General features: G+C 45.8%; 1 protein-coding gene across 1 annotated transcript in view; it reads left to right on the top strand.

The window, feature by feature from the left end:
• The first annotated feature begins 424 nt into the window (after positions 1–424).
• PLA2G4A (phospholipase A2 group IVA) overlaps positions 425–21,983 on the top strand; it is a 68,263-nt gene continuing 46,704 nt past the window's right edge. The window contains exons 1-3 of the mRNA XM_064427759.1: positions 425–537; positions 15,721–15,823; positions 15,982–16,120. Coding sequence (XP_064283829.1) covers positions 16,088–16,120 — 33 coding nt within the window. The 5' untranslated portion in view covers positions 425–537; positions 15,721–15,823; positions 15,982–16,087. The remainder of the gene's footprint in view (positions 538–15,720; positions 15,824–15,981; positions 16,121–21,983) is intronic.

Below are 21,983 nucleotides of genomic sequence, written 5' to 3'. Positions count from 1 at the left end.
AAACCAGGAGTCTGTAAATGAAAGTGTCACACGTGCAAATGTTCACGAAGTACTTGAAGAGCATGAAAGTGTTTTGTGGTCACACCTGCTGAACCAAACACCTTGAGAGAGGCTTATTCCCACAGCAACATCCACCGCCGCCGCGACAGCGACGGCTTTTCAAGGCGAGGGAGATTTCAATGCAGACTCCATTCATTTGATTACTATTTTCGGCCACATCAGTCGCTCTCTCCGGCTCCGGCCAAGCGCTCCCCCCGGCAGCGCCCGGGGCTCCTCCTCGGCCCGGTCACCGCAGCGCCCGGGCTGACAGAGCCGCCGCTGTCCCCTCTCGCAGCCGCTGTCCCCTCTCACCCCTTGTCCTCGCACACCCCCTGTCCCCCTGCCAGCTACTGTCCCCCACGGCCCCGGCCAGCGCCTGGATCCTCCTTAAGAGGCGGTGGCGGCGCGGGCCCCTCCCCGCGGGGAGCGCGGAGCGGCCGCGGCGGGAGCGGAGCGGAGCGGAGCGGGACGCGCCCGGCGGAGCCCGGCAGCCCAGCCGTAAGCGCGGGGTGGGAGCGGGGTCACCGGGGCCGGGAGCGGGGCCGGAGCGGAGCCGCCCCCGCGGCGGGGCAGGACGGTGCAGCCGGGCCGGGGGAGCCCCCGCGGGGAGCGGTCCCTGCGCGGACAGCCCCGCTCCGCTCCGCTCCGCTCTGCTCCGCGGCGGGGGCTGCGAGAGGTACGGGGGAGGCAGCGCGGGGAGCGGGGTGGCAGCGGGACCGCGGGGTCCCTGCACACGTCCGCAGCTCCGTGCCCGGCCCCTGGCCCTCGGCTGGCACGGGTGCGGCCGGCGGCCGTGCGAGCCGTGGGGAAGTGCGGCAGGGCGGCTGCAGAGGGGACATTTCGCAAAGTGCCTGCTTCTCTTGGGTCTGATGTGAGAGAAATGCCTGTAAGAGTTCCTAGTCACGGCCTTGAGCAGGTTGCTGTTCGCTGACATCGGTGTGAGCACGGACCAATATCACGGAATGGTTTGGGTTGGAAAAGACCCTGAAGCCCATCCAGTCCCACGCACAGCCATGGGCAGAGACACCTTGCAGTAGCCCAGGCTGCTCCAAGCCCGGTCCAGCCTGGTTTTCATGGGGTTCCCTGTGCCTCTTTGGGACTCCCACACTCACAGGTGCAGGCGATTTGCTCTGCCCGGCTTCTGACCAGCTGCTGCCCCAGTTCCTGTGCTCCCCCAGCAGCTCAGGGCTTTGCACTGGGGTTTGTCCCCTTCCCCTGGGAGCTGGGGCTGCTGGGGCTGGGTCACCCCTGCCCAGAGCTTGACCTTGTGCGTTCACTTTGGGGAAAATCCCTTCGGCCGCCTGAACTGCTGAGTGCGGAATTTCCCATGTGGATGACGGGGTGCAGACTCCAGGTTACAGCTCCAGCCCCAAGGGAGGAGCAGTGGTGTGGGTAGGACCTGTAACTGCACTGGATGTTCCTGGCAGAAGATGCTGTTCTGCACCTCAGTAGGGTGAGATGCACGTGAAGCTGTTGATGCATGGGATCAGCTGCTTTGTGGTTATTGCCGAGAGTTGTTCAGCCTGCTGAGGATTCCAGACAGAAAGCATGAATCTAAAACTGATGTGCTTATTTTATTTTCTTTTTGTTAGTGAGAGGTTTCAATATACGGTATAGAGATAGATGCTCATCTAGCACTGTCTCTCCAAATCTTCATGTTTGCCCTGTCCACCTTTCTGCACTCTCTTGTTCCCTTATGGCAAGGATCCTTAAAAAAAAAAAAAAAAAAAAAAAGAAACTCAAATATTGATTTATGCTTGAATCACATAAATTAATCTCTTTGTGCATGGCCAGTCAATCTGCACTGGAAAAACACCAGTTTGACTTTTGGCACCAAGTGCTGTTTATGACTTGTTTCTCTTAAAAAGATTAGAAAAAAAAGCCAAAAAAAAAAAGAAAAAAAAAAAGAAAAGTTATCCAATGCTGCTGCATCACTAGGGTTGCATATTTGATTTCATCTTAACTTGAATATGTCCCACCGAACATGGTTATCATGATTATAATTTTCATGGCACTTTGAATAGGTTGCTTCTGCCAGTTGGCCTAAACCAGCTAGAATGGGAAATATTTCAGGCTTCACCATAGTTTTTCCCTTCAGTTCGTGAATTTTCATCCTACAAAGGGGAAAAATCACGAGCATGGGGTGAGCACTGAGTATTTCCCTCAGATATTCCTGCAAAGCCATTGAGCAAACTTCACTGACACTTTGGGTAACCTCAGTTCTTCTGACAATGCCTAGAGCTGAACCCAGTGCGATGCAGAAATGACCTTTGGGTGCACAGTGCTGCAGGAACAATGGGAATGGCTCTGTTGGAGTGTTTGAATTGGTGAGCAATATCCAGGGATGTGGCGTCCTCGGTGACTTCCATGTAGTTGGAACAGGACAGTGTTGCCATTGGAACTGGAGACTTGGGAGCTGTGAATTCAAATTGAATGGCTTGGGATGGAAAATACCAGGGAGAGCAACAAATAGCATCCAGAGAAGGAGGTGTCTCCCCCTTGGTCCCAGAAGTTCAAGTATATGAAAACTAACTACAAAATACAAGAAAATACTTAATTTTCCATGGAAAATTTCTAGCTCAAGAGGTAAAACCTCAGAGTATGGTATGGCCAGTGGTGGATGTGGAGTTGAGAGATTAAATTCCAGTTTACTTTTTACCTGACACATAACACTGCTGTGGAGAAGTCTCCCTATCCTTCAGGGCACATATCCTCCGTATCTGAGGAAGGGGAGTGGCCTTGAGGGAGCAAAACTGAATTCTTAACTAATTGTTTAGTTGACACTGATGGGCAACTATGTATCAAAAATATTGGTGCCTTACAGTCTGGACATGATTTAAACCATAAAAGCTTGTCCTTCCCTACAGCTCTGGTTCAGCTAGGGATTCAGCTTCTAGTTAAAGACTGGGGCCACTCATGGGGCACAGTTTTAAACTGAGTTTGCCACTGGTCTGGTTTTATTTAATTTGTCTCTTTCCAAACAGAAGCTCCATGTTATTTGTGGAAGAATTTGTCTTTGATTTGGTGGGCAGGGGCAGCAGGATCTTGCTGTGAGGTGATGAACTCTTGTCTGGGTTTGCTGGGGCACTGATATAACTCTGTATTTCTCAGTAGTATGAAAAACAAATCCCAGAACCTGCCCTGGTAATGGAAATGGCCTCATCACTGCCCTAGGTTATAATAACGTGATGTAGTAACAGAATACTTGCAAAAGAATTCTTCCTTTTTTAAAAAGAAGAAAAAAAAGCAGCCCCTCATCACCTTGGTATTCAGACTTTCCTGAGGATTTCAATTTACTGTTTACCTCAGAGAGATGACCCAAATTTTCTGGCTGTACCAATTTCCAGAAGCCTGTGTGTCAATGTCTGGAGCAGAATTACTCAGCCCATGAGGCAGGGTTGGGAGATGGGCTCTAGGACAGGGGAAAGTGGTCCCCAAAGCAAATTGAGCAAACTAAGCACCAAAAGCTTCCAATATTTTTTTTAATAGATTTTGGGAAAACAAAAGGACCTAGTGAACATTTCAACTTTACTCTAATTTTTTTAAATGAAAAATATTGTGGTGATATTTCAAGCGAGAATTCATGGACTTTTTTAAGAAATATCTATTAGTTCTCCAATTTGAACACTTGTGGAAGTGTCCAGGGCCAGGCTGGATGGGGCTTGGAGCAGCCTGGGCTGGTGGAAGGTGTCCCTGCCCATGGCAGGGGTGGCACTGGATGAGCTTTGAGGTCCCTTCCAACCCAAATCACTCTGGGCTTCTGTGGTATTATAATTATATAAAATTATATAAATATAGATAAAAATATAATAATTATATAAATAATTATATAAAAAATTAGCCATCAATGGTGAGGGGAACATATCAGCCACATATTGATAGAGGTACAGATTTGACTCATTTTCTCATGGGCTCTCATTTGGGGCTGTCAGCAGTGGTGCTTCCTCAGCCTGTGCTGGTCCTGTCTCAGCTGGCAGCGGTGCCAGGGGACACAGACACTGCAGCTTTTCTCCCAGGTGTTTTCCTTTCCCAGAGAGTGGGCTGTGGGGATGACACTTCTGTCTCAGCCTACGCTTTTGCTGCGTGCTGGTGATTCCAAGACTCTCAGCACACACAGGGAAGAATGTTTTTGGGATCTGGACTGACAGTGTAGGAGTCAGTGTGGGAGTGTCCCAGACTCTTTAAGTGATCCCTGGAGGAAAAGCAGGTGCTTCCATGATAAAGTCCATGTGATTCCAAACAGATCTCCCTCAGAGCGCAGAGATGATGCTCTGGGAGTGCCCTTGCTCTGTGCAAGGGCACAGTCTCTGGCTGGTGTTGGAGCTGGCTGAGAGGTGCCTGTGGTGTCTCTGAGCACTGGGCTGCTGTCCAGGCTGCGCAGCTCTGCTGGCAAGCCCTTTTTAACTGTGATGTTTAATCTCCTTCCAGATGAGTGGTAGCACTGGTGACTTGGAGAGAAATAGTCAGAGCTGCTTTTTCTCCTGATAACAACATTATTTCAGCTTAGGATGCTGAAAATATACTTTTAAAAATACAGCTAAGCCTGCAAGCAAAAATCTTTTTCTTTCCTTCTTTCCACCTTCCCTAAATATGCAACTTTAGGAAGGGGACACAAAATACAGGGTCAAAAGCTTCCACATACACGAGTTCTGAAGTATTTGAGATGTATCAGTCACATCTGTGTTTTTTTGTGGTTATCTGATAATAAAGCTGTTGAACTGACTAATTTTTGATATTCATCTGGTATTTTCCTTAGAATGATTTCAGCATAAATCAGTAAGACTCTAATTTATTTTCCTATTAGTATTAGCAGTGCTCATATCCTTTGCCAAGATGGGTAGGAATGTGCACTTTTATAATAAATTATCTTTTCTATTTACTGAGTTTATAAAGGTCCTTATTTATGCACATACAGAGATCTTATAATAAGATCTGTACAAATATGTATTTCTTGCAGCAAGCAGTCCCAGACCCCAAGGGATTGCATTTTATTAAACATGCATGGAGGACAGGACTGATAAGTGGAGTATTGGGATAGGTGGAGCTGATGGAGTAAGAATTGGATGCACGTGTCCAGGCTGTCTCATCCCATCTGCTCCATGGCCTTGGCCAGACCATGAAATAGAAAGATTTAGCCTTACAGGCTCAGTGTGAAGTTACTTTTGATTTGGTGGTGCTTCCCCACCCCTCCCACATGTCTGTTTCTCAAGGGTAGAGATTATAAATAGGATTTAATTACTAAACTGCATTTCTCGTGCATTTAACTTACTGCACTGTCAAGTGGATACTAAAAACAAATTCCCCCAAGCAGAGGTTTCATTCTGTCCCATCTCAGGGGAAAGCAAATAGCGCCTGTGGTTGACTGTGCTGAATGGGGAGCAGCTCTGGCTGTAGCATGCACCAGCACTTTGCATGCTCCATCCCAAAAATTGCACCTTTGGACCTCACATGCAAAACTGGAGCTCTATGCAAAGCCAGCAGCTGCTGCCTGATCTGGCAGTACTGGAAGGAACAGCATAAAACTACATTTTGGGGAGAAGGTGGTTGTGGAATGTGAGTAAATGGAAATTTTCTGGTTGATCCTCTTGTGTTCTGTTTTTCAAAACTAGCCTATAATTGAGAATTTTGAAAGACTTTTGAGGCACATCTGTTCTTTAATTTAATCAATATGGTTGTGTATGGAAGTGAACATTGCAATAGTGGCCATCTCTTGTCCTAGACATTTTCTATAAAATACAGAACTAACTATTCATGTGCTGCTGTTCTGTTTGAATCCTTTTCCTCCTTAATCCAAGCAGAATGGTTCATGAGCTTCTAACCATAGCACTGACTGTAACACCCCTTTATCTCCTGATAAAGGCAGGACTCTAATTTTAATAAACCTGGTGTTTTTGAACTGTGGTATTGTGAAGAAAAAGTTGTTTTCCCTGTGTAACCAAAGCCCCACAGCTGTGACTTAAGGACAATGCTGGTGAAAAACCTAACAAAAGTGGGAACAGAGCTTGTACAGCGTCTGAGAGGAGGGTGCTGGGAAGCAGGTCCTGGCTTTCCCTAAATCCAGAGTGTTTTTTGGGTGTGTGTTTGTTTAGTGATGATGCTCTCAGACTCCCTGCTTTTCCCAGGCACTGTAAGGTCCCTCAGGGAGCTGCTGTGAAGCCTGTGCTGGTGGTAATGAGAACCAGCTCTTTGCTAATGGCAAAGCCTGCCAACCTCTTGCATTTCTCTGGCATTTTCCACTTGGAGTAGCACATGTCCACACAGGTTTTTTTGGTGAGTGATTGCATTCAGCTGGGACATGCTTCCAAGTGTTATTTTGCTTTTTATACTTAAATTCCTTTTTCCAAGAATCCCAAATTCATTAACTCAGTGTGCTATTGAGTGAGCTCTTCAAATCCCCTGTGGCCTGGAAAGCGCGGGTTAAATTTTTATAAGGGTGTTTTTGATATAGAGAAAATTATACTGGATATTAGGAAGAAATCCTTCCCTATGAGGGTGGACAGGCCCTGGCACAGGGTGCCCAGAGAAGCTGTGGCTGCCCCTGGATCCCTGGAAGTGTCCAAGGCCAGGCTGGACGGGGCTTGGAGCAACCTGGGGCAGTGGAAGGTGTCCCTGCCCATGGCACTGGATGGGCTTTAAGGTCACTTCAAACCTTCTATCATTCTGTGAAATTAAATAGTTTCTCTCAAGGCATTAAGTCAAATCTGAATCAAAATCACCATCTGAAAGGAATCGTGTGGGCAGGGCAAGGTCTTTCTCCCCCAGCTGAGTGATCTTTCCTGACTACTAAGTGGCTGTTCTCATTTAAGTGCTGTTTTTGGGGTTAAACTCTCCCCCAAAGAGTTTTATTTAAACTGATGTAGCTCTCTTCTGACAACTTTGTGCTTTGACAAATGGACATTTTCTTCATAGAAAGTCTTCTTGAAAAGTGGTCAGGCACCTGCACTCTGTACTCTATGCCCTGTGACGTGTCAGTCATTTCCCTTTCACCACAGAGCCAACACATCCATGGGTGTTTCTTATGCTGAGAGAGAGTTTGAGTTGGCAAGGGAGGGATTAAGTCCTTGGTGTCTTAAGAAATAGTTAAATTAGAAGCTTAGATAGTTTGGTAAGAGAGTAGTCATAGTTCATTTGAGTTTCCTGAACCAATCCCCTGTGCCTCAGACAGGAGCATGAAAGTCCCCCTTGTGTCCCAGATTTTGCAAAGCTCTTTTAACAAAGGGATATGTAAATTTGGGGTTTCTTCCTCCCTTTGATTGCTGGCCTTTTACTTTTGAAGTCATTGTTTGTAGCTCCTTAGTGACTGAGAGTTATTGTATCACACTCCTGAAATCCATGTTTAAGTTGCTATGTTTTTATGGGTTTTGTTACTTCTGTGGGGTTTTTTCTGCTTTGTGTAACCACTGATGAAATGAACCTCCTGGTACTGGTGGAATAAAATTCAGTAAAGAGAAATTTACTCTTTTTTTTTTTTTTGCTTATGATAGAGAAAATTTTCCAAGAATTATGTGAAGATGTTCTTTTCAGTCTTAATCCATCTCCAAAGCCTTAGTTGGGAATGTTGGGCATTTGTTTGTAGTGGCTTCAGTCCTTCCCTACATCCTCTCAGGGCTTGACTGTGTGTCTGTGTGGATAACAGTTTTCTAAAAATGAAGTGGCACCTGATTCAAAGCTTTCCTCCTAAATCAGCTGGGGTGGCACTGCAGCTCGTGCCAAAGCTTGGTGTTTTCCCTGTTGGCACTCTGAATCCATCTGGAATGGTGGGGCAGGAAACAGAAGCCCTTGGAAAAAAGCAGGAGCAGGGCCTGTTGGCAGGGCAGGGCTGGCAGAGCTGCCCAGGGAGCAGAGATCTTGGGGAAGTTGTGAGACCACGGCACGGGAAGAGGAAGGAGCTCGGGCAAGGGCAGTGAGGCACCACTCCCAGTGTGGTCTCCCAGCAGGAAGGTGCCAACAAGAGAGGAGGGTGGAGGAGAGTCCTGCCAAGTCTGGTGCAGAAAATCAAACCCTGTGCAAATGCTTTGCCAAGGTGAGGTTGCCTTCAAACACAAGCTGGAGCTCAGGAGCTGCTTGCTCCCAAGAGGTTGGGGCTGCCCCATCCCTGGAGATATCCAAGACCAGCGTGGACAGGGCTTGGAGCAACCAGGGACAGTGAGTAGCATCCCTGTGGGTGGAACGAGGTGGTCTTCAAGGCTCATTCCAGCCCAGACCAGTCTGGGATTCTGGCTAGCAGCTCAGATCCAGGGCTGAAGGTCTGCTTGGCCAGATACTTGGCTGCTGGAGCCAGGTAGGGTTTGCTCCAGGTCTGGCTTTGCTCAACAGCCAAGGGTTGGATACAAGACAAAGATCACTGTTATGGAAGTACTTAATTTCTCCTCTCAAAAATGTAATATATGTGCTGGGCATGTCTATGTTTGTCTTTGTGTCTGTGTGTAAAACGTATATTTATGTTACTTACTCAGACTTCAGCTTGTCAATAGCTATGAAATATTTCCATATAAATTTTACTCTCAGCATTTAAAGAGGTTGAAAAATGTCAGCGTCAGAAGTTTGTTCATCACTACTTTTACTAGAAAGTCCAGACACATTTCCTTGAGTCACTCCAATTTTGTCATGCTTTAAGTGCTATGACCATAGAGACCAAAGGAGTGCTGCACAATTGTCCCCTTGGCTGCAGATGGTGGCCAGAGCTCTTGTTTGGAGTGAGGAGCCCAAAACCAGAAAGTTGAGTCATGTTGTGGAGACATGACGAGTGGGAGATGACAAAACACACCTTGTGAGTGCAGCCCTTCCTCCAGCTTGGCAGTGCCAGCAGCCTGGCTGGGGCTACAGCCTGTGCCAAAATGCCAGGAAATCCTCAAAATTGGTACCAATTGAACTGAAAAAGAATGAAAAAGATATTGAAAGGAAGTCTTGACCTTACGGTCAGCTAAATTTGTTTTACATCCATTACTGACCAGAAACTAGCTGTTAAATTTTAGCAGCTCGTTCCATTTTTAGCTGTTTTTTGGGGGTTTTGTGTGAAACCACTTCATAACTGTAGTACAGAAGAACTGTCAGCTGCCTCAGTTGAAGCCTGAGTGCATCAGGCACCTTTGCATGTTGGATTCTCCCCCCAAAACCCCATAAATACTTAAATAAAAGCTTATTCTAATGTTTTCCCTAGAGTTTCTGTTTTTAAGCCATTCCTGCTGTACAGCAGGGAAGCAAAGGAAGGGGAATGAAGGCATGGATAAGTTAAAGATATGCAAGAACCAAACCCTCATGATTTCAATAGAATCTTTAAAAGGCATTGGCTCAGAAATACTTGGAAGTTGGCTGAGCTTGGTGCTGTCCCCAAGGAACAGGGATGAGTTTGGAATGAGATTTTTGGAGGCTGATTCTAGAGCTCTAAATCATGCAGCAACAGTTCTTGCCACGGTGCCAGTGAGGCTTCTGGAAGGGGGATCCTGAGGTTTTGGCAGGCAGCAGCTCTTGACCACAGTGCAGCAGAGCAAGTGGAAATTTTTCCAGTGCTCCAGGTAGGAAAGAAAGGCAGGGAGGTTTTTTTCCTTCCTTTGCCCCCTTCACATGAGCTTTAAAGGAATATAGTCAACAAAAACCTCTGCCCAGTCAGGTGTTGCAGTTGAGATGTCTATCTTTAATTTTAGGAGTTCTTGCATAAGTGTTTGCATTCCTGGCAAACTCTTTGGAAGTTGCCACTGGCAGTGAGTTTTTCCATTTCAGAGAGCCTGGCTCTGCATACTTGGGGAACCTGATAGCCTGAAATTCAAAAGTGAGCCTTAAGCTGGGCTTCCAAAAATGAAAATACTCTTTAAAAATAACTGTCAAACATCCCTGGAAGTGTCCAAGGCCAGGTTGGACATGGCTTGAGGCAGCCCTGGGCTAGTTGGAGGTGTCGTTGCCTGTGGCAAGGGGTGGCACTGGATGGGCTTTAGGGTCCCTTCCAACCCACATCATTCCAGGATTATATGATGGAAAGTTTATTTGTGGAATAATGTCCCAAATTCCTACTGTATAGGAATGTTGGGCATTTCCCCATCTTGTTTTCCTAATTGCACTGTGCTTATAGTAAATTACTTGCAGAGGTGGGCTTGAATAGTGCATTCTGATTGGTTTAGGTCTACATCCTAATAACTGTTTTTCGTGGAATTTCCATCAGATTTTTCATGTTCCTCTTTGTTTCTTGGCTTTCTTGCTGGAAAACAAGTGAGCTGCTTCCCACATAAGCCTGACCCACACGGTGGGGATTACTGGTCAGCTGCCTGAGGTTTTTTGACCAATTTTGATACTCTGCCATCTGAACTCTCTGTCTTGTGGCTTTGATTTCTGTAGCAAAGGATAGTTAGTGATTGTTGCCATTTTTAAAGAGTATTCTTGGCATCTCTCAGCTGAGTTTGTTGTTCTTTCTCAAGGCTGTTTTTTTATTTCCGGTGCAATTTCAGTTGAAGTAAAATATGATGTTGAAGAACAGTTATTTAAAGGTATTAACTCAAGGAGCTCTTTCATTCCTTGAATAAATGAACTCCTTACTTTGAATTTACTCAGTTGCACTTGGAAATCCTTCTGTGCGCTCGCCATACAGCGAATTCACATATGGGGACCTGGGTTTTTCTCATAACCTCACAGGCTGTTGCAGTGAGTGGTTCTTGTTAAGTCCCCTTTGCGTAAGCAGGATAATTGTAACATAAACCATTATGCCCTGAATCAGTTGCCTCTTCCTCAGACTTGCAGATGCTGTCTGTGGGGAAACTACAGCACTTGGCTGGGTTTTCAGTCCGGGGAACTTCCATGGCCAGTGTGACACAGGTGTGGGTATTCAGGCAGAGATGCTTCCAACCTCTTGAATATATATCAATACTCTTGATAATTTTGCAACTTCTGTCTTCCTCACTTTTGGCCTCTAAAGTAGCCTTCAGTACTAGAAAAGGATAAACTTTACACTGGTGGTGATTGTTGGGACTTTTCCAGAGTTTCAGCTCTGCTAGAGTGTTTACAGCCCTCCCTCCACTGTTGCTGTGTCACCTATACTTTCAGTAATTGCTTACAGGCCGATAAGTCATCTTTAAAAAAAGATTCACTATCTTTTCATCTATTACCTCCCCTATAGCAGGAAGTCAGATCTTAAAATCTCCTGTCTAGCTATGCTGCATCAACTTCCTTGACAAGCTTCACCTCACAGTGTCCTCCAAAAATGTGGCACAAAGGTTGAGCGTTTTGCCCTTCTGCTCAGAATTCTTCCTCCCACCCATACTTCCTTGGCAAGGCATGAGGAGAGCAGTCATAGAACTACAGAATCATTGGCATTGGAAAAGGCCTGTGACTGATCCCCACCTTGTCACCAGCCCAGAGCACTTCCTTGGACACCTCCAGGGATGGGGACTCCACTATGGGCAGTCCATTCCAATGTCTTACAACCTTTTCCATTAAGAAGTTCCTCCTGATGTCCAACCTCACAGTTTGAGGCTGTTCCCTCTCCTCCTGTCCCTGTTCCCTGGGAGCAGAGCCTGACCCCCCTGGCTGTCCCCTCCTGTCAGGGAGTTGTGCAGAGCCACAAGGTCCCCCTGAGCCTCCTTTTCTCCAGGCTCAGCCCCTTTCCCAGCTCCCTCAGCCCCTCCTGGTGCTCCAGACCCTTCCCAGCTCCGTTCCCTTCCCTGGACACGCTCCGGCCCCTCAAGGTCTCTCTGGCCAGAGGGCCCAGAGCTGGGCACAGCACTCGAGGTGCCTCAGCAGGGCCAGCACAGGGCACAGCCACTGCCCTGGGCCTGTGCCCACACCAGGGCTGGCACAGCCCAGGGCCATTGGCCTCTGCCCACGTGGGCACACCTGGGCTCATTTTTAAGTTCTGTCCCCAACACGCCCAGGGCCTGTTCCAGCCTTCCAGGCACTCTTCCCCTCAGCCTGGAGCTGCAGGGGATTGGGGTGACCCAAGGCCAGTGCCCAACACTTGTCCTTGTTGACCTTCGTCCTTTTGGCCTTTGCCCATTGGTCTACTTGGCATGTCAGCAGAGCATCTACTTTTCCATTTGTGGTGGAAGTGGAGTGATGGGGGCTCTACACGGAGTCAGAAGTAATCCTTCCTCCTTGTGTGGGAAGCCCTAAATTAAGAAATAACATTACAGTGATTTTCCAGGATGCTAGACAAAGTCATGTAGAAACAGAGTATTTGTTATTTCTGTTATACAATCACAGGATCAATCTAACCAAATAAAATGCTGTAATCTGATTTGATAGAAATGGAGGGTGACATTCATACAAAAAGTCTGAGTCATTACTTAGGTTATTCTCTACCCCCTACTCCTCTCCTAATAGATTGAAAGTTAATGACTGTACTGGTGAGTCACACTTATTATATTTAAAGTTGTTCATGTCTTTGGTTTTTTAAGAAGAATTGGACAGCTTGATATAAACAACCTCCCTCTAATGATTTTTCTTACACTTGTGAGGATGTATTCGGGCATATATAATATTTATATTATGCTGTGTTTACTCATTTTCAGGGCTATTCCACTTGGTGAGACTAACTCCAGAGTTAGTGCTTGTGCTTGTGCTCAGCATGGGAAAAATCTCATTATTCTTATCTTTTGACATATCCTGTACAAATGAATTATCTGTAGGAATGTACTGAGAATGAAAATGTTCCAGTAATAATCTCTATCCGTGTATGCGTGTGTGTAGCTTCTTTTTGTGAGTTACTCTGTTATAGTTAGTCTTCCAAGACACTAATCCCTTCTCCACTTCAGTCTGTCACCTCAAGTGAGTATGAGCTGAGATCACAGAAGAGTGTTGACTCAAGCAGTGATCCAGCTATCCACTGATAGCTTGGTACTGATGGTGTCTGAAACCGTGCCTAGCAATGAAACACCCTTGTCTTGGCAGAGGTAGAGCTCACTTTTGGATGAAAGTGAGATTTAGGCACTTAGGGAAGGGCCAGCTCTCCGTGATAAGGTAGGGATTTATGGCACTGGGAGAGAGGGAAAGCCTAGCTCTCCATGAGAGGGCCAAGCTAAACTGTGGCCTGTTTGCTGTGTAATTTGCAAACTTGGACATTGACCAATAAAACAGTGAGAATCATGGGGTCATGGAATGATTTGGGTTAGAGGGGACCTTAATGCCCATCCAGTGCCACCCTCTGCCATGCGCAGGGATACTTTCCCAGGTTGCTCCAAGCCCTGTCCAGCCTGGCCTTGGACACTTCCAGGGATCGAGGGGCAGCCACAGCTTTGTAGGCACCCTGTACCAGGGCCCCACCACCCTTAGAGGGATGAATATCTTTTGTATGTTGAACCTAAATTTCCCCTCAGTCAGTTTGAAGCCATTCCCCCTTGTCGTGTCACAATTCCTGATACAGAGTCCCCCTCTGGCTTCCTTGTAGGCCCCTTCACATCCTGAAAGGCTGCGGGAAGGTCTCCACACAACCCTGTGTTCTCCAGTTAACTTCATCTCTTCTATGATTACCTATAATATACAGTTAAACAGTTAATGTTGGTGGGGGTTCCTCCTCAGTGCAGGGCCAGGAGTCAGACTGGATGATCCTTAGGGGTTCCTTCCCACTCAGGACATTCTGTGATTCCATGAAGACTTTCCCATTGGGCCGTGTGGGATGGACAGCATGTAGGGGAGAGAGTGTTAAGCAAGATAATTTTGGGATTACAGCTCTATTTGCTGCACATGTTTGCAGTAAACATTCTTCAAGACTTTCTTCATGGCTCTTGATGAGTGTAATCAGGATTTCCTGGTTGTGCTGTATTTGACTCCTCTGCCACACTACAATTTTTAGATCTAGAAATCTCTTCGTGTGCTTTACCCAAACTCCGTGGGTAATGCAGTGCGAGCTTCCAGAGGGTGTGGTGTAAATAACTGATTTGAATTAAATCCACTGTAAGGGATTAAGTGTTCAAGTCACTTAAATGTCTGCTTTCTCTTGAGATGTCCTGCTGGCTCTGGGAAGAGCATGGATAGCTGTCCCTCTGCCAGCCCTGGGCACCTGAAATGGCACTGGGGCCTGTGCTTGGGTACCTGCCTGTGTTTGTCACATCCTGAGAGACTGATTAACACAGCCAGCCAGGAGCTGCCATTTGGAGTACCGTGGCGTGGGCAGGGCTGGGATGTGCAGTGCTGGTGGTCAGAGCCGTGTGGGACCCCGGGATGCCAGGTTTTGTCTCCTTGCTCCCTGTCCCTGCTGTCCCGCTGAGAGCCCTGCCGTGGCCGGCGCTCTGCGCGGGCGTTGGGATGCAGTTGTTGATGACGTGCTTGCATTTTTGTCCATCTGCACGATCCTTGCCTCATCCAGCATGGAGGGCAGATGGCGCTTGGGGACTCGTCCTGGCCCCGCAGCCAAAGAGGCTGTTTGTTGTCTGCAGCATCACCAACGCGCTTCCTGCAGATGTTGAAACAAATGAGGCGGGGGGTTGTAGGGAGAGAGAGCATGATCTCATGTCTGAACCAGTTGAGGGATCATGTGGGGAACTGGAACTCTGCCTTTAGGATGCAGGACATTAACTCGAACCAGGCTTTTCATCCCGGGTCTAACCTGTTCTCATATTTCCCCAGACAGAGCAGTATCCTTGGCTTGGTTTTGTGTATCCTCTCAAAGTGAGTGTGGTAGCTGGCTGTGCACTTAAGGGAAATGAGTATTTTCTGGTTTTACAAATTTCCTCTCCATTATGGTGATGGGGTAGCTCCTGCTGTTCCCTTTCCTGGATTGCCTTCCAAGATGTCAGCAGTTTCTCCAGAAATGATATAGCTTGGCACATTGATTCTCCAATGCTGAAGTCTTTCTTATTCACACTTCCTCAGATAAAAATGAATAAATAAACTCAGGGTGATTCCTAGCCTCAAACTATTGTTAGGGCTGACAGGAAAGGGTGGTCAGGCATGACCAGGGAAGTGATGGAATCGCCGTCTCTGGAAACCTTCAGAAAACATGTGGGATATGGGGCTTTGGGATGTGGTTTAGTGATGGACCTGTCAGTGCTGGATTAATGGTTGGACTTGATGATCTTGGAGGGCTTATCCAGCCTTAATGATTCACTGATTAAAGAAAGGACATTGTAATGTTCTAGTGATCATAATGAAACTAAATTTTTATTGTCATGCCTTCATGTGGTTGCTCAAGAACAAAGGTTTGGGAGTGATATGTACAATCATTTAGGGCTTGTCCTGCTGTTACAAAAGTGACCATTAGTGATCATTTCCTTGAGACCAAACCCCAAATGGTGCTTCAATTCTTTTCACTTTGAAATTTCTGCTGATGGCTCAGGTCCGACATGTGGTCCAGCTGGATCTGAGAACTTATCCTGCCCAGCAGTTCCCAGGGCTTTTTAAGATGCAGAAAGGAATAACCTCTGGTACTTTGATGGTTAAAAACAGTTCTGACTTTGAAGGCCTCTGGTGGCCCCTGATCTTCACCGAAAGCAGTGGCCTATGGAGAACCTGTGGAAAAGCCATGAAGTCCTGATTTGCAGTTTGCCCCTCCAAGCCTCGGGAACATCTCCAGTCAGCCGGGGTTGACTGGCAGGTTACATACAGCTCCAGCTGGAGTTCCCTTCCTGGATTTACAGAGGGCAGTATTGCTGCTCCTGCAGAGCTCACAGTCATAACTAGGATTGTAATGTGTGGAAGCATAAATACTACAATATATTTACTGAATAAACAGAATTCCTCTCTTCTTTTGTTTATCTGTAGAGCTGCTAGAAACACTGGCATGACTGGAATTTAAGGTACTTGATTCCTGCTCTTACCCTGAAGTAGAGGAAATAATTACGAGAAATTTCTTCAGCTCAGGCAGGTAAATACCTCTATCTATATAGCTTATAGTGAATTAAGTTCTTGGTAAACAAATTAATTGTGGAAACCTTCCTAAAGAGTAGGAAGTGATTTGCTCTGTAAAATATAGTTTAAAAGGAACAGATTAATTTTAATTATATCTTCTTCTTTATTTATTAGTTAAAGGACCTTTCATACTGAACTCTGCTCTGAAAAAAGGGGAAGCCTCTCCTGTGTGGGATTGAAATAGATACTTGGCAGTTGCCTTGAATAAACTAAGGCAAAAATGTCTATCATAGATCCTTACCAACACATTGTGGTAAGTAGCACTGAATCTTATATATACACATATATATATACCATCTTCTCTGGTATATGTACACTGTCTTGTATAATGCCTTCCCTGCTGGAAGTTACTCTAAATAAGCACATATTGTTGGAGTTGTTACTATTTCCTTCAAGAAATGGTAGGTGTGTCTAGCTTTCTTCTTTACAGTGCAGTTTTGAGGGGGGAGGTTGTACTCTTTTCCTTTTCATTGGTATGAATGGAAAGATAAGTTTACAATTTGGGATATTTAGATTTTAAACTGGTATGTGTCACTAATGTCGGTTCAAAGAGAATCCTCACAATACATTGTACAAAATCTGAGTGAGATGATCTGTGGCAGCACACTGTGCCCCTGCTCCCTTCCTCCTGCTTGATTCCAGTGCTCCTGCTGCATCCTTGTCTCAACTGTCACATCCTTGGGAGGCAGTGAGCCAGTGGCTCCTGCTGAATGAGAAAAGAACCCATTCAATACAAAAATAGACAAAAATTTCTTAGAGAGAAATCCTTCCCTGTGAGAGTGGGAAGGCCCTGGCACAGGGTGCTCAGAGAAGCTGTGGCTGCCCCTGGATCCCTGGAAGTGTCCCAGGCCAGGTGGACAGGGCTTGGAACAACGTGGGCTAGTGGAAGGTGTCCCTGCCCATGGCAGGGGGTGGCACTGGATGGGCTTTAGGGTCCCTCCCAGCCCAAACCACTCTGGGATTCCATGGAAAGGTTAGAAATTCCCTTCTGTGGTGTTGGATCTGGCCCAAGGGGAGCGTGAGTTCAGCCCATGGATGTGTAGAAGTAGGAGCAAGGGAAGGAGGAGGAAATGGGATCAGAACTGCCCTCAGTGGCTCAGCAGCCTCTGAAAACACAGCTGTGCTGGAAGTGAGTTTCCAAAGCAAACACTGGGATGGCAGTTCCTGCCCAAGCCAAAATCCAGAGCCACACTGGGTGTGTTCCTATCAGGGGCTTCTCGTAACAGCACCAGGCTGACAGCAACAGTGAGGTGTCCCCAGAGATAGCTGCCACACACTTGTCACAGTGTTTTACTTTTACACTGCTAAAAATACTCCCTGTGCTTCCTACAAGTGATCTCTTATCAAGCCTGTGGTTTGTGCCCCATGCGCTCACATCCTCCACACCAGTGTGCAGCCAGCAGATGTCAAACCGGCTTGTACTCCCTGCCCAGTCCTGTGAACTGCTGGGAGGGAGGACAAACCTCAGGGTGATGTCTGTGTTACAACAATACTGGCTTAATTCCTTTCAGCATCAGTGCCCTCTCCTGGATGGATTGCTTGGAATGATCTGTACCTTTATGGGAGAGGTCTCTGAGGCACTTGGTTATGTATTTTATTAAATCACTTACACAAAAGGACTTTTTGATACCAATAATCAACAATATGGAGCTGTTCTACATATATAATACAATAAATAAAAAGTATGTATAGAAAATGTTGTTACAGCTCCCTGGGAATGCTGAACTGTTGCTGTGGGAATGTTGCTAATTCCAGAATCAACACTGTTTGTGCAAGAGCTGATCCTTTAATTGCTTGGAAAGTGAATGGAAATCTTTGAAGTTTTTTTAATTTGAAAACTGAAATCCCATGGAAAGTTTTATTGAAATTTTGAGCAGTCATGGGCAGCAGGCTCACATCAATGCAAAAATCTTGGATTTAAATGATACTTGGCATTAAATTACTCAAAAGGATTCTTCATTTTCCAGAGGTTCTTTTGCTGACGGTTGTGTGTTTTCTGAGCTTTTTTCTTTCATAAAAGACTCTGAGGTATAAATTAAGATGTTCAGAAAGCTGCTGCAGGTGCAGACAGAACTGACTATTCCAAAATTGCAAAGAATTAAATTGTGTAATACCTCTTCATTTACTTTGATACGGGGGATAAATATTATAACAATGGAATGAAGCACTTCAAGATAAAACTTGTGTGTGGACACAAAAGTTTGTCTTAACTGTAATACCCTATGAAAAATAGCATGGACTTCATGAAAATCAATTACTTAAGTAAACAAGCAAATATTTTCATTTGTCCAGCTCCATTGTTAGCTCAAGTGTCCTTAACATGAAGGAAGTAAACCCGTTTAATACCTGTGCAGTCTGCCCGATTGCCTGGCACACAGAATGCTCGTGTCCTGGTGGAGCTCTGCTGTGTGACTCAGCATTCTGGAATATGACAAATGTGATTTTGAGCACATGCAAATCCCTGCCTGGCCGGGCATGGCCGGAAGGGCGGCAGGCAAATCCTGCCCGTGTTCCGGGAGATCCTGGGGCTGTTCCCAGCCCCTGGTGGGAAGGGGGTGGTGTTGGTGTGCACGGACATCTAAATGAGAGCAGAGCAGATAATTAGGGAAATTTTACTGAGGGCAAGGAAAGCACTTAAAGGTGAGAGAGGAAGAAAGGAGGCAGGAAGAGCTGAGGTGTGAAAACAGGAGATGCTGAACCATGGCTGTGCAGTCATGGAAAATGCTGTGGGTTGAACAGTGAACATTGTCCACCCGAGTTTCCATAACTCAGAAAACCCATATTCAGACAGGGCATGGTGAAAACTTTTTGGTTTTTCCTCTCTGAATTTATGGAGAAAGAGGAAGTTAAATGAAACACATGTGTAAAGCGGATCACTTTGGACGGTGTATTTTAGTTTTTAAAATCCATAGAATCCCAGAATGGGTTGAGTTGGATGGGATCTTAAAGCCCATCCCACCTCACTGCCATGGGTAGGGACACCTTGCACTGGAGTTAATTGTGAGCTTTTGAAATTTGTAACCTGTCCTAGCTTTTTAAAGGAATGTAGATGTTGCTCGTCGCAGTGTTGCAATGTTTAAGTGATTTATTTACCATCATCTGTTTTTCAGAAGTACTTGAGGTATTTGTACAGATTTTTATCAAGACTTAAGTGAACATAAGTCACTTGAGAAAATGCAGCTTAGTCATCTAAACTAGCAATGGCTGGATTTGTAAAGGCATTCAGAGTCAATGCATTTCTCCTTGCATTTTCAGGGGCCTTCATCAGAACTTCTTCTAAACAACTAATTAAAAAAATGCTCCTGAAATATGGACATTTAGGCCTTTTGATCTCCTTAGAAACTGGACCCTAAGTGGAAAATTGCCCTAATTTCCACTTGCATTTAATTTGCATTAAACCCTTTTTTTTTGGTGTAAGAAGAGATCCAGACTTTTAAGCTTCCTGTATTTATTTTACTTTTTACTAAGACGGAGATTGTTTATTTCAGTAGTGGCAAATTTCTTCCAAATATATGACTATGGCCAAATATTAATAACTGTGTATAATTGTAATCCTCAGTTTGTTGTTTTGGGTGAGGCACAGGGAAAGAAGATACTGCTTTTGTGTTTTGCCGGGCCTCTGTGTTTTCACATGCCTTTCAGAGGATCCCAGTCTTAAACCAGACTTAATTTTCCTGGCAGTACAACAGCTGGAATGATGGAGGGTGCTGCTTAAGTTAATAAAAAGCAATTTTTGCGAAGGCATTAGTAAAACAGTTATGAACTTGTAATAGAAAGAGTGGTGATATCTGTGCTGCTGTGAAGAGAGCAGACTGGGAAGTGGTGGCTTGGCCTTGCTTTGATGGTAGGCATAAGAATTTAGGCATATGGGAGATGCAAGCAAATTACTTTACAGAGTGCTTGCTGTCAGGGAGTATCATGTAGTATCCCCCTTTTCCAGCCAGAGCTGTGGGACATCAGAATTGCACATGAACTTCATCTATCAGCTGAGAACTAAACCCAGCACACCCATGTCCCATCCTTGTCACTTAATTATAACTCCACTGTTAAATGCTCAGTGATCTCTGATTTGTGGTCTCCAGCGAGGACAAGCTCTTTCTTGACAGCTGAAAAAAAAGGAGGAGGGTGGTGTGTTTGTACTTTGGGTTGTTTCTTTTAATTACAAGGTTGGATATGACAAAGGAAATGCTTCAGTCTGTATGAAGAAACTGAGGCCAGTTGTGAAACCAACTTCATCAATCTGACATACCTGGGAGATAATATAATGGGAGATAATAAAGCATCTTTGGACGTTTCAGACAGCAAACTTGAAATAGGGGGCAGCAAGAGCCCGTGGTTTCTGGAGAGTCACAGCTTGTAAAAGTTCTTGGGCAGGGTAAATGACAGAGCTGGGGTGACTTCACACAGTTGTGTTCCTAGCCCTTCCCAGATACCCACGAAAATCCCCATTTACCCTCTGTAAGAGAAAACTCTGGACTTCTTTTTGGCCTGTGTCAGAGGCAGAAATTTGTTCAGGGAGAAGTCACATCCTCCTTCCCGTTGATCCATCTTGGAAGCTGCAGTGCAGAAGGTGGTGGATGTCACTCAGTCATGGGGATGTCTCCATGTCAGCCCATGGAGGGCTGTGAAATAGGTGTTGTCCTTAGGAGCTCTGGGTTCCTCTCTGCTGGGTCTGATGCTTTCGAGGAGAGCAGCATCCCACTGGGAGTGTTGGCAAGAGTGTGGATTCCCCTTTTCCCGTGGGTGCTGAACCACATGCTGTGCCACTTGCATTGCCACAGTTTCTCCCTGCCTGCTCGTTTGGTCTTGGGTCCAGATAACTCCTGTGGCTGCCAGGGGAAAATTCCAGAGCCAGGCAGACAGTCCTGGCCGGATCCTGCAGCAGCTGGCACAGTGTGGGGGTGATTCCAGCCAGATAAAGCTGATAAACTCAGTGTCTGGGTCAGGCATGGCTGCAGTGGAGTCACCCTGTATGGCTGTGGGTGTTTTCTCCTGGAGCCTTTGCCACAGGGATGTGGCTGCTCCTTGGCACACCTCAGGCTGCTGCAGGAGTTATGTTGCTGTCACTGGAGGTGTTTTTTAGTGACTCCTGACTCAAATACCACTTAAGCACTCACAAGTCACTTTGCTGTCTTTAGAAGATTAGTTTTGGCTTTCCATTTGTTTTTGAAAAAATGATATGTAGCCTATAAGATATTAACTGTTTTCTTTATTTGTGTGGGAGGGACCCAGATTGGCTTAGGTCTCTGGGTGTGAGCTGTAGACACAAAATAAGGAGGCTTATAACCAGTTCGGGAATAAATAAAAAAAAAAGGAAGTATCCAGATGAAAACATAGTGGAAAGCACCAGGCAGAGCCTGAATAAGCATGTCTTATAGCAAGGGTACTGTCTATGTTTTTAAATGAATTTCAGTCAATTTCCTGATGGTGGCCTTCTCCCTGGTTGTTTTGGCCCCACTGAGTGAGTTTATTTTAATGTACTTCAGAAGGTCAGTGGGTGGTTAGGAAAAGATGGAAAATATACAGTTGTGTGAGACCTGATCCTGGCTTTGATACCTCACATTTCCTTCCAATCTCTGTGTCCCTGTAAAGGCAATATTGGCTACCCTACAGTGTGTACTGATGATTCTCAGTGGTACCCAGCAGGTTGGTGAAACTCAGGGCTCTGTAGATAAAACAACAGTACAGCTGAGTTGGTGACCTCTTTTATTAAGGCTTTTGCTTTTTGTTTTTTAATTTCACATCTTTTCCTGCTTTCCTGGTTTGTTGAGGACACACCTGCTCCTAGGCAGGCAGCTCCTGCTGTGTGTTTGGGCTTTGTAGGAAATGAGAACCTCCAGAAAGTGCAGGAAAGGTGCTGGTGGCTGTTTTAACAGCTTGCTTTGCACCTTCCTTACATTGTCTTGAAGCTGCTTTCACACTGAACATTGATGTGTACTAGAAGGTACAGCACTAACTCTCACCCCTTGTGTGTGCACTGTGCATTTATCTGCTCCAGAATACAGACTTTGAAGTAATTCCTGTCATTCTTTTTAGCAGGGGAAGGCAATTACCAAGACAAGTTGTAAAATAGCCCATTTTTATTTTTCCCTTGCTGTAGTCAGTGGTTCCTGCCT

This window comes from Passer domesticus, chromosome 7 (assembly GCF_036417665.1).
Source record: "Passer domesticus isolate bPasDom1 chromosome 7, bPasDom1.hap1, whole genome shotgun sequence".
NCBI lineage: Eukaryota > Metazoa > Chordata > Aves > Passeriformes > Passeridae > Passer > Passer domesticus.
Note: the sequence above shows the minus strand (reverse complement) of the source record. Positions and strands in the feature narration are given on the sequence as shown.